The 12,876-nt window shown below is 39.1% G+C and overlaps 1 protein-coding gene across 1 annotated transcript in view; it reads left to right on the plus strand.

Moving 5' to 3' along the window:
• yjefn3 (YjeF N-terminal domain containing 3) overlaps positions 1–12,876 on the plus strand; it is a 50,372-nt gene that overhangs the window by 5,286 nt on the left and 32,210 nt on the right. Inside the window, exon 2 of the mRNA XM_079694161.1 lies at positions 1,064–1,149. Coding sequence (XP_079550287.1) covers positions 1,064–1,149 — 86 coding nt within the window. The remainder of the gene's footprint in view (positions 1–1,063; positions 1,150–12,876) is intronic.

Here is a 12,876-nt window from a genome sequence, read left to right on the forward strand (position 1 = left end):
GCAATAACAATGTATTACCCCTAGATGGCCAAGTACTCCAACTTTTCATTAAGCCTTTTGTCTTCAATTGTCCTAACATGAATCTAATCTTCCTAAGAGCTACATTTGTGTAATGTGGCATGAAAACAAAGACTTGCACGCTTAACTGTTATACAAGACCACAGACTTGAGCTGTAAGGAAAGGCCGTTAAGTCTGGAGGGAGGGAGAGAAAAGGAGAAGAAAGTGAGCCATTGTTTCACAGCGACCCACTTATGAGCTTCATTCCTTGGAAGCCACAGTTGTCCCCGTGATACTACTGTACAAATCCTTCCATTTGCATGTTTGTTGTACTGTGCATTTACATTTTAATGATATTTTTGATCTCCTTCCATGTTTTCATCAGCTGCCATAAATCCATTTGATCCATCTGCATGTTTTAAAGTCCTTTTCAGGTCATTGTTATTCTGTTTATCACCCATCATTTGTGCTGTAGCAACAAAGTGCTTCTGTGTACCCACTCACATTCTTTAGTGTTACCATCTCAGTTTTACTATTGGACCTCGTTTAGCTCCCAACACCATATGAAAGGTGTTTCCCCACTATGATGCGTGCTCGAGATTCTACATCAAGGGATCATTTTTGCACTGAGGAGTAAATGTGTGTGTGTGTTTGTGTGAATTTGAGGGATGGGAGGGGGGTAGGTTGCACTCTGGATGACTGAACAGCTATGATCGAGGCAGCCTGAGCCAATCAGCCGGCGAGCACCGTGCCTTCTGATTCTTAATTGGCTCCCAGTGAGCACAGCTGATACACAGAGAGCCAGCTGGTTTTATTAGAGAATGAGCCGGGGCCAGAGTGAGGAAAGCAAGAGAAGAGAGGCAGATATATAGAGGCAATATTCAGAGTGCGAGTATCAGCCAGTAATTACCTTCCAGCTTCTAAGCCAATCACAGAGAGATACAGAGCGAGGAAGCCTATTTACATTCTCAGTCTATTCCCCGGGCTGAGAGGGAGACAGTGTGCTGATTGATTTAGAGTCAGAGAGAAGGGACCGGCATAGCTCATCCTTTCTCATATTTGCAGAGTCGTGCTGGGAGAAATCAGATGGACAAGATGAACCAAAGCTCAGCTGAGGCAGGGTCTGGAACCATAGCACTGCGTTACCTCAGGTAGGCACCTGTTATTTTCTCTCATGATATTTTGCTCTTTTTCTTTGTTATTTCTCTGTCTGCTCTTCAATTCTGTTTATTTCACACTCACACCAATTCACAGGATGGCTCTTAAATCAATGCACAGTGTGTGAAAACAATTCCAGATGGAGAGTGGCGTGCAGAATTACACAGGAGAAACATTTAGATCCCCTTGTGAGACCCAGGAGAAAAGTCTTTACATGAGACTTAGAGTGTGTATTCATATGGCAGTCTGTTTGAATCAGAGAAAGCCTTTAAAAGGTAAACAGAGTAGAGGAAGTAATAAGAGATATCAATTATTTAAGTTGATCTGCTTTGCAAATGCCACATCAATACCAGTGATGATAGTGATGATGATGATAATGATAATGATGCTGCTGGTGGTGGTGCCAGCAGGGATACCTTGGTACGCACTGAGAAACTCCTGCTCTGCTTAGGGAGTGTTGAATTTCCTTCATTGCTCTTTTCCACTCCACTGAAGCCTCACATTCAATTATAAATATAAGCTGTTATTGAATTAGGGAGGTTATGTTTGATGTGGCATTATCATACATATTACCAGCTATGCCACTCATTTTATGATTCAGAATTGTTTTAGTGGATGAGAGGTGTAATCAGTTATGCAATCGAGGTTATTGTGGTTCGCCCCTGGCTGCCTCTGTAGCACCACTTTTACTCTCAGAGTGACGGAGAGGAGGAGAATTTCAGGAACAAAGCGCTACTTCTAATGTGCTTGGCATCTATGTGCTGGTATTTCCTGACATTTGTATAGCAATATGCAGGTTGTTTACCCACCTTTTACACATGCACATACACACACTCACGCACAAACTGCACATGCATATATTGATTTATCAATTTGGATCCACTTAAAAATTCAAATATCAGTCTGTGATCATAAAATACACAATTAGTACACAGCCCTTTGTCATCATGATCCAACTTGTCACACAAGGAATGCATTTAATGAAAGGCTGTGTCTGAGTGGCTGGTGTGCTGGACTTCGAATCAGAGGGTAGCAAGTTTGAGTCCCACTGCAGTCAGCATGTCGTTGTGTCCCTGGGCAAGACACTTCACCCCAAATTGCTCCTGTGGGGATTGTCCACAGTACTGAATGTATGTAAGTCGCTTTGGATAAAAGCGTCTAACAAATGACATGTAATGTAATGTAATGTAATGACTAGGCCATCCTCCCTAAGAAAAAGCATTATAAAAAGGTTCACCTGAAAAAACAAACAAAGCCAATGAGTCTTTTGTGTCAGCCATTAATAACAGGGTCTGTATGGATATGCTAGACTGAAGGCAACATCGGCAATTTTGTTGCATTATTAATGCAATGTACTTGCCAGATTTTGACAAAAGAACAATGCCTGGAATAAAGTTCTGGCCCTGCAGCATTTGTTACTTTTTTAGATTTACAATAATGTTGAAGTGAGATGCTGAATCAATTACTTTTTCACTTATTTTGTCCATCTTTAATCTGTGTTTATTTCTGTGCAGCACTTGGGGTATAAAGCCATGTAAAGACTCACTAGAAGCACACACATTCACAAACACCCATGCTGTGAAAGACATTGTAATAACCTTTAAATACAAAAAAAGTTGTTTAATTATCTTATTATGATAAGATTGGAGTGTGAAAGCCTGAGTGATGAGTGGCCTTGCCGTTTTTGTCTTTGGTCAATCTATTATGAATTCGATGTTTTGTCACTCATCAGTCATTCTTTCCTCAGTGCATTTCAAAGGATGATTGCACAATATAGCCACCTTAATCAATGCATGCACCTACACATTACATCTATTCTTGGAACTTATTTTTACCCCCTCTATAATGTATGTAATTATGCTCTTTGCACTCTCCTCCAAGTGTTTACGTCTGCGGAAGATTAACTATTACCCAAGAGGTTCTGTCTCAGTTTTCAAATCTCTCAGATCTCTCCAGCTTGATTTTTGCATGCTGGCAGTCAATTAAGACAGTTAATTAAAACCCCATATTCTACCTCTAGTTGAATCTAATTATACAGCTTCTATTACCATCAGGTTATATGTCTAGGTGTGCAGACATATAAACATGTATATAGGTCCTCCATGCGCCTCATTTATTCACTTTTAAACCAACCTGCTGTTTATAATCAATTATAAAATGATGTAGATATTTGCCATGGTTATTCCCAAAGAATACACGACACCCAGTTGTTATAGCAACCTGTTTAAGCAAAAAGCTTGGAGCTGATTTTGAAACCAACTAAAATTAGATGAAGATAATTACTTTCTAGATCTCTATGCTCTATGTAAAAAAAAATGCATCCATTAGCCCAGATTCATCTTTGTGATAAAGCTGCTTAATGATCTGATATAATTATATAGAAGTTTTAAGAAATGGATTTGCCAGTGGCAAGCGGAAACTCTCTAAGTTAATTAATGAAAATCCCTATATGAGACAACCCTGCTGTTTTAGTGCGATAATGGTTGTGTAACTAGAAAGATATAAAAATAATTCCAAGCACAGCTGACTTCCCACACTGCTGTTTCTCCACAGTACCAGATTAGCCAAACTGACATGGATATGTTTCACAAATTCTTAAAAATGCAAAGTTAATCCACACCTGGCACAGTCCCTGGCTTCAGCTGTGAAAGTTCATATGGCTTGTAGAGAGCAAATGTTTGGCTTTTGTGCATGATTTTTGGTCCGAATAAAATGGTTTCACCTCTATTTCTAAAAGGTCAGTGCTCTGACCACATCACTAGTTGTTCTGTTGTGTCTAGGCTACCCTTAACAGGCAAATAACAGCAAATAATGTTCTCCAATCAGCACGCCAGAGAACTTAAGAAATGTATTACAAAAGGATTTCAATTTTTTAATCGGCCTTGAGATTATTTACTGTACTCAATTTTCTTGCTGTACTTCCTAAAAAGAAAACGGCATCAAAACATGTCCCATTTGTGTAAATTCAAGGGGTCCTATTGAGGCTTTATGGGGTTTCCCTTTCCTGTAGTGTGTTATATAGGTTTTCTGTAAATGATCTGCGAAGGCTAAAATACCAAAGTTCCCTCGAGAGGGAGGTTCTCTCCCAAATACTCCCCCCCCCCCCCCCCCCTCCCTGACTGAAACGCCTTGAATAGACTCCTTTGTTTACTTCCTGAACATAATGACATCTATATGTAACACTCGCGCTCCTATTGGTTAGCGCTCCAAAACATTTTGCCGTGGTTAAGGGGTGTGTTATGTCCAAGCAGCTGACCTATCACAACAGAGCCGGCCAGCTAACCAATCAGAGCAGACTGGGCTCTGGATTCAGACAGAGGGTGAAAAGAGGTGCTGCAGCACAGGCATCATGAGAAAAATAAAGAGCTTTTTGAACATTAAAGCAGGTAAGCTTGTCACAGTAGAGGAGCAAAAGGCAAATATGAACCTGAAAATGAACACAGGGAACAGGGCCCCTTTACCGCAAAAACGTTGAGTTTAATGCAACACTTCTCTCCTTCTGTATCTTTCTGATGTTGTTTCCCCCTCCTACACTTTCTACTCTGACAGTAATGAATGTTCTGATTCTTTGGACCTTTTCACTCAGCATACCTGAGGCCTGGGGCCAGTCGCTCAGAGAATTGTTAGAACAGCCTGAGATATTTTTGTCCTTTCTCTATTAACTGGTCTGCCTATACCTGTCTATCTGAGCTGCTGCCAGTGAGTAAAGCTGTCTAACTTTACCTGCTTTGGCTTCATTTCTCCTACCATGGCGATGATGCATTTCAGGCTTATTGTTATTCATTTGGCTTACTTCCCTCTTTTCAGCTTCCTGCCACAAATTCCCATGGTAGTTCCAATTGCCTGTGTGACAGCTCTGGCATTTATATATAGGCCAAATGAAATGATTGAGTTTGAGAGATGGAGAAGCATAGAGGGAGATGCGAGGGGAGAGATTATATCAGTGCACTGTTTAGACATAATTGTCTTCTACTGTTAAAGTCAGATTAGCTAGGCCTATAAAAGTTTTACATCTACGCCTCACATGTTTAAAAGAAGAGCATGTGGATGAGAGTGAGGGAAAAGCAAAATGAGGACTGATGGTATACAATTAGTAATTAGATCTACAGGAAGTATTCTATTTCCCATCTTTGCTTCATAAGTATAGCAATACATATCTGTAAAGTGTAAACTAACAACATTAAAGTAGGAAAGAGAGTATAAATCCATTAATTTAAGGTAATTGAGTTACTTTGTGTATTACTTAGCTTGTGGTAAGAGTTAGAACATTGCTTTTTTATGGTTTACAGCTAACACAATTATCTGGTGATAACAAGAGTGTTAGCCATGTTAGCAGCTGTTTTAGGCTAAATGCTAAAGTTAGCACTGCATGTTCCCACCAACAACTGACAATAACAAATTGCCGGAATTAACTTTATCCTTAGAGCCACATTGTAGTCTTTACACATGTTACTGTTTGAAGTGTACTTTGGCACAGCTTTGAGCTTAATGCTAACATCAGCATGCAATAACATCAACAGCAATAGGCTTCAGCTGAGGATGATATGAATTAGTTTTGAAGGAACATTTTAATTGTATTCTTATATCCATCAAATAATAATAATAATAATAATACATGGGACTTTTATAGCGCTTTTCATGAAACTCAAAGACGCTTTGACAGAGAATTTAAGAAAACACAACAAAAAAAAAAGACAAAGAAATACAAAAAGAGATAAACAAAACAGAAAAAATACGGGGGGAGTGGGGTGGTCAGTGGTTGAATGCAGTGTTGAACAGGTGGGTTTTGAGTGATGTTTTGAATGCTGTGAGGGAGGAAGAATCTCTGATGGATTGGGGTAGTGAGTTCCAGAGGGTGGGTGCAGCAACGGAGAAGGCTCTATCGCCCCAAGACTTGAGGTTGGTCCGGGTGGGGAGGGACAGGAGGTTGGCAGTGGCAGAGCGGAGGGAGCGAGTGGGAGTGTGTCTGTGGAGGAGGTCAGTCAGGTAGGATGGGGCCAGGTTATGGAGGGCTTTGTACGTCATCAGGAGGATCTTGTACTGAATTCTCTGGGGGATGGGGAGCCAGTGGAGCTTGATGAGGACGGGTGTAATGTGTTCACGGATTCGGGTGTGGGTGAGTAGACGGGCGGCGGAGTTCTGGATATATTGAAGTTTGTTGAGGATTTTTGCAGGTGAACCATAGAGGAGGCTATTGCAATAGTCCAGACGGGAGGTGATGAAGGCGTGGATGAGGGTTTCGGCAGCAGTGGGAGAGAGGGATGGACGTAGACGGGCGATGTTTTTGAGGTGGAAGAAGGCTGTCTTTGTGATCTGTTTGATGTATCTGTTGTAGGAGAGGGTTTGGTCAAATATGATGCCTAGGTTCCGGATGTGAGGGGAGGTTTGAACTGGGAAGCCGTCTATGTTGAGGGTGAAGTTATGGATAGGTGTGGTGAGCTTCTTTTGTCCAATGATTATTATTTCAGATTTATCGCAGTTGAGTTTCAGGAAGTTAAGTTGGAGCCAGGATTTTATTTCAGTGATGCAGTTTGTCAGGATGGAGTGGGTAGCAGTGGAGATGGACTTGGTGGAGATGAGAAGCTGGATGTCGTCGGCAAAGCAGTGGAATTGAAGTCCATGACGGCGGATTATGTGACCAAGGGGAAGCAGGTAGAGAATGAAGAGGAGGGGGCCGAGAACTGAGCCTTGAGGGACACCTTGGGGGAGAGGAGCGGTGGGGGATTTGCAGTTATTGATGTAGATGAACTGGTTTCTGTCAGAGAGGTATGAAGTGAACCAAGAGAGGGCAGTGCCGGTGATGTTGAAGGTGGTTTCAAGACGGGTGAGGAGGATGGAGTGATTAATGGTGTCGAAGGCAGCGCTGAGGTCAAGGAGGATGAGGAGGTTGAGGTTACCAGCATCGGAGGAGAGGAGAAAATGTCTACATTTCCATCTAAAGGTGAGATATTTTAATCAATATGTGATCATGGTCTTGCTTAAGTTAAAGCCATGGAGTCACTATTAATTAGCAGGATTGGAATTGATGACACATTTAAGAAAATGTTATGGCAATCTACTTAATATTTAGCAATTAAAGAATTCCACGGAACTTGTGGGGATATTAGGGGACATTGATTCACAAAAATGACACATTCATAAAAAATATAATCTTGCTCTAGCGCAAGTTGGTTGGAAAAGAGAAGAGAACAGAGTGAAAAGGTCACGTTAAACAGTTTGGTCAGTTTATCTTTGTTCTGTGTTGGCTCTGGTACACTGCAAGAAGGTGAGCAAAAATAGAGAGAGAGAGTGTGAAATTGGCACTATTTAATAGGGTCAATTTATGTCAATTATTTAACCGCTATTATGTGACCTGACCTTCACACTTCGATGATTTTGTGAGTTTCTAAGTGTGTGTGTTATTTGAATGTGGAATAAGTGCATTGAAACTCTGATTTGAAAGCTGGACCCTTATCAGTTTCTTTCCTCCTTCACAGCTACAAGCTTTACATAAACACATATATAAAGATGACATAACATGAGAAAGAGACTGTGATTAACTTTAGGCCGTGGTGCAATTCTTTATGTCTCTTTACTAAATAAGTAGGAGCACAATGTGTCTTGTCTTTGAGAAAAACTGACCTTCAAAAGAAATCCCTCATACTCATGTTCTCGATCTCCTGCTACTATTGTACAAACATAAATTAGAGGTGCTTGTAGTCGAGAGCTGCTTAGTAGAATACATCTTCTAATAGAAACCGAGCTCTTCTAATATTCTACCTTTACTATCATGATTTAGCAGAAACAGTAATCGAGACAGAAAAAATGACACACTTGAGTCACGGAAACCCAAATTACGAATTAATGTGTGAATGTTAAGGGTGCCTGTATTTCTGTGTTTATGCATCAATGTGTGTAAGATTGATTTGACAGGATTGAAGTGAGCAATGTTGTCTCTTTGGAAGCAGCTGAATGCTCTCAACTTAGCATCTGTTGAAATGCTCTCATTGTATTGCCTGCAGGGCACCTCTCGGCTTATTTTTAATCATCAAAAGAACCTAAATAAAAGGGGCTGAGAAGGTAAGCAATGGCTGGAAGGCAGTCAAACATGTTTTTCAATATAAAAGTCATAACTGTTTTTTTATTACTAAAATACGAACAAACTGCTGTCAGTCTTCAATGATGATTTGTGTTTTTCACCATGAGCTGAACAGTATAGCTAATCTAATGCTCATTTTAGTCTAACAAACAAAGACTCAGTGACAGTGTTTGCGCTGCCACAGACAGATTTCTGGTTGTAAAAGGAAATGCGTCCACTCTGCAGCAAAGGCTTTGTTTAGTTGTACATCTTGTAGCATGTGACTACCATCTGTGACAGGCCTTTTGTACGCCATTTGAAAGGTGTTCGGAGGTATAAAAGTAATGAGACAGGCTTTCATTTTGTCACAGTGAAACAGAGCACGAGGCTATAATTAGAGAAAGACTATTATTTCATTTGGCAGGTCCACATTGTGGCAGGTCCACATTACGCCTTAATTAACTACAGTTAATGAAACGAGTGAAAACACAAGGTTTGTCATTGCCAAAGTAACATTTTCACATGACTTTTATTTTGAATTAGTATTTTCCTTCTGTAATTCATTTATGACATTTAAAGGTTACAGTCATAGTATTAGTTAAATGTTCACCAATTGCACTTGCAGACACTGTTGACAAAATAAACAATAAATATCTTTTGGGAAAGCACAAATAATCCGATGGAATGTTTATTTAACAATTGCTCATTGACATGTGTGTGAATCAATTATTTCTTCAAATTGATTAATATCTCTGTGGATTGCCTCAAGATGAAAGCCCATTCGGTTTGCTTAAAGTCTTCGATAGACATTTTATTCCAAGATAATATCATTATTTTTGAATAAATAGTCTTTCTACATTACATTAAATCAGTTGTGTCAGCTTCAGATATTCTACCCATAAAAAAGGTTCTGACTTGTGTGAAAATCCATGAACTATAAAGCATATATATGTTTGTCTAATGTTGTCTAAGAATACATTGACATTTTGTTTTAGCATATCGTGGATATTTTGAAATCTGACAGGCATGAGAGCCTGAAGAGAAGAAAGAGGGATTATGGGGGGTTTATATATTTCCAGATGATTTAGGTGGTATGGGTTTGAAAAAATTGTTATTACGATTGCTGCCTCTGTCAACCTGTTCTGTTCCCAAATACAATAATAAGGCCCAGTTTCAACAAGAACACTTGAGCTGGCTCCACTGACATTTCTTCAAATCCTGCAGAAATTCAGATCCTACCACAGTCCCCAACACAGGCTACAGGTAAAACAATATTTTTGAACAACTGGACAGATTTATTGTGCAGCTCATTAGTATAACATCTTAGTTCTCATTGTCTGGAAAAAACTAATTAGTGCCGTATACCCAGCATGAGCTCTGTCTTGTATTGCGTTATTGATTTCAGTGTGAGGAATTTACTTTTATAATTGTCTATTAGATTTCTTATTTGTAAAGCCTGGCTAAGCGGTGTGCATGTCTGCCCAATCATTAGAGGCTTTAGCATGCAGGAATAATCCATCAGAAAGCACTGATAGAGTAGTCAATGAGATATCCTGAGGTCCAGCATCTTAAATCATCTGATATTTCCAAGGTGACTATCTCTTTCCTTGAGTCCTTGAAATAAATGATGAGTAGACTTGACATTGAGATTTTCTCCATCTATCTTAAACCCATGTTGCCACCAATCATCCATCAGCACAGAGTGTCCTGACATCTGCCAGATCTCAGCCTGTCTATTCATTCTGGAGAAGGTACACGTGAAGAAACCTGAAACACAGCTGTCGTTGGAAAATAAATTAAATCGTAAGGGACAAACACAGTTAAACTTGTTAATCACCCATTTATTATGGCTCAATACCTCACCTCACTTTTAATAATGATTCAAGTAATGCATTGTCAGATGATTCAATGGCAGGGCTCAACGCTAACTTTTAAAAGTGGTTGCCAGGCTGGCAACCAGGCATCAGCTTTTGGATGCCAAAACTGAAAATACGGTTGCCATTTTTAGTCATCTTATATTTTAAATAATTAAGATACTATACAGTTATATATCAATTTAATAATGAAAATGTGACACAAAAGAATGTTCAAATGCTTTACAATAAGTAATTAACACAATTATTTGAAACTTAAGTGGTAGTAAACTTGTCCACCCTCAATTGCTGGTATACAAAATACCAGTAGTGCAGCTGTTGTTCTTCACAGATCCACAAATGAATTGAGCAAGTCACTAATTTCGTCATCCGTTGTTTCCCTTTCAAATGTGGGTTTTCTTGACCTTTGTGCTGACCCCCACCATAGATCCATTGGCCCTTCAGCAATGAAGTCTTGGATTGGCCAGACTAACATTTCTAATGTTAAATAAATGAAAACCATTCACAGTTAAGAATTAGATATTCATTATTAATGCTGTAAATTACCTTTAATATGTCTAATTATATTTAAAATGTATTACCTTTTTATAGAAGTGATTATATTTGTATGCCAATATTTTCCTATGGTAAAGTTTCGTTTAGCACTTTTATTTTGGTCGTAATAAGATCGGGACTCTTATTTTGAAGGAACTTTTACCGAAAGTGAATGCACAACGTAGCAGAAAAATGTAATGTACATATATGTTTCGCCTCCCAAGACCTTACAAATGTCCTCTTTGCTTTTCACAATCACTTTGAACATTCGTTTGAGATGTTGACGGGTTGGCCGAACTTTTTACCCCACAGTAAAACAACTTAATTTGCCTCGCCATTTTTTGTAAAACAAACGCGTTGCACTGCGCACGCGAGTAAACGTGTATCGCTTTCTGGCTCCGTAATCACACCAATGCACGTGCAACTTAAGTATCAGGTTCCAGGTTAAATATCACTCTTAATACAACAAATAATGAACATTTATCTATTTTGGGGTACACATTTAGCTGTTTGCTGTCCTTATTTCTTCATGTTAAAAAGTGGTTGCCACTGATGGCAACCAAAGGCCAAGAAGTGGTTGACATTTGTTCTGAATGGTTGCCAATGGCAACCGTTACTGTCGAGCCCTGAATGGTGATTATTAGAGAATACAATTCAATAATTATTGCAAACATCCAACCAAATATATTATGTTATATATATCCATCATGAATAAGTCTGTGAAAAATGATATAAAGTTATATTAATACAATTAAAAGAATCAGCTAATTTCCAATGTGCTACTGTAATGTACTAAAATCAGAATTATAATCAGAATCAGAGTACTTTATTTATCTCAGGGGATATTGGGTTTGCGACAGTTGCTCAATTATAATTCATATAAACATAACAAGTTTAGGTATAATGTACATATTGTACTACATTATAAGACAACAATAAATATATTCAAATGTGTGTGTTGCAATGTAAACAGTGCTGCATCACAGTATTGGACATAAATACAGAAAAACTGGTTATTGCCCGAAATATTCATTAAGTGATAATCCTAATCCTAAATTGAATAATTGCACAGGTTATACATGTTGTTCAAAGTGTAACATTAAAAGAAACAAAAAACAACAAAATTCTTACAAAACTACATTATTACCCAAATCAGTGTTGTCTATTAAATAACATTGTCACATTTGGGAGGACCAGTAGTGGTTAGCAGGCAGAACACAAGCTAGTTAGCGGTAGCGCAGATTAGTTTGCTGTCATGCCTTGATTTATCCAGGTTGTGCATTTTTTAATCCTGTTTCCTGCCAGTGTACATCTCTCGGACCTTGTTTGAGATCTGATTAAATACCTGTCAGGTTCATTTGATATGAAACACAGAGGACTCTTAGTGACAAAATGTCCTATTCTCCTTTTACGAGTATTTAGGAAATGCCTCCAATCGTCTATTTCTGGAACATCCCCAAAGGAAGAGACTGCAAGGAGACTTGAATTATCTCAATTCCTGTCAATGTCATTTCAGCAGCAATTTGAGATACAAATGTCACCTCGGATTGTCTTTTCTACTACAAGGTTTTTACCTTTTTTTCCCAAATGATAATTTTAATGCATTGGAATCAGACACACCCTTTTTTTAAACGGTAGATTGTATAATCCGTGTTTCCCAGCAAACTTTTGGTCTTAATTTCTACCCTTTAAACTAGTTTTTCCTCTCAACCATGGGCCACTCGCGTACACAGGTCAGAGCTATTTTGACAAATGGGATTAAAAAGGAAAGTGTTCATGACAGAATGGGAGGAATGCCCACTTCAGCACTCCTTATGTAATCGCCACTGGAAAATCAATGCAGGGAGCAAGGTGCAGATTAACCAAAATAGCTCGAGGATAAGGGGAAGAGACAGAAAGACAAGGGCGAGGACCAGAAATTTGACAATAAAATCCAGAGGGATCAGCTCTTAAAATTTGTCACTCACATCAGCTTTGTGCCAGTTGCCATAGAAACCATGCCTCAGATGCACCGGCGAGAGACGTGTCGTGGCTGGCTGAGACATTTAGGTGATGGGTCTGTTAAAGACCGTTACATATAGTTTTATTGAACAGATTTCCCCCACATAATGCTCTTTCTTTGTGTGAGAGTGTTACCCTTAAGTCTTTTTGTGTTCTGCACTTCCAGTAGACCATGATTGAAAATGAAATTGAAGTGGAAGAAAGAAAAAGCAAAAAGCGATGAGTGTGAAAGATCAAAGCGGATATGTTCTGTA

The sequence above is a fragment of the Notothenia rossii genome, assembly GCF_949606895.1.
Source record: "Notothenia rossii genome assembly, chromosome: 1".
Lineage (NCBI taxonomy): Eukaryota > Metazoa > Chordata > Actinopteri > Perciformes > Nototheniidae > Notothenia > Notothenia rossii.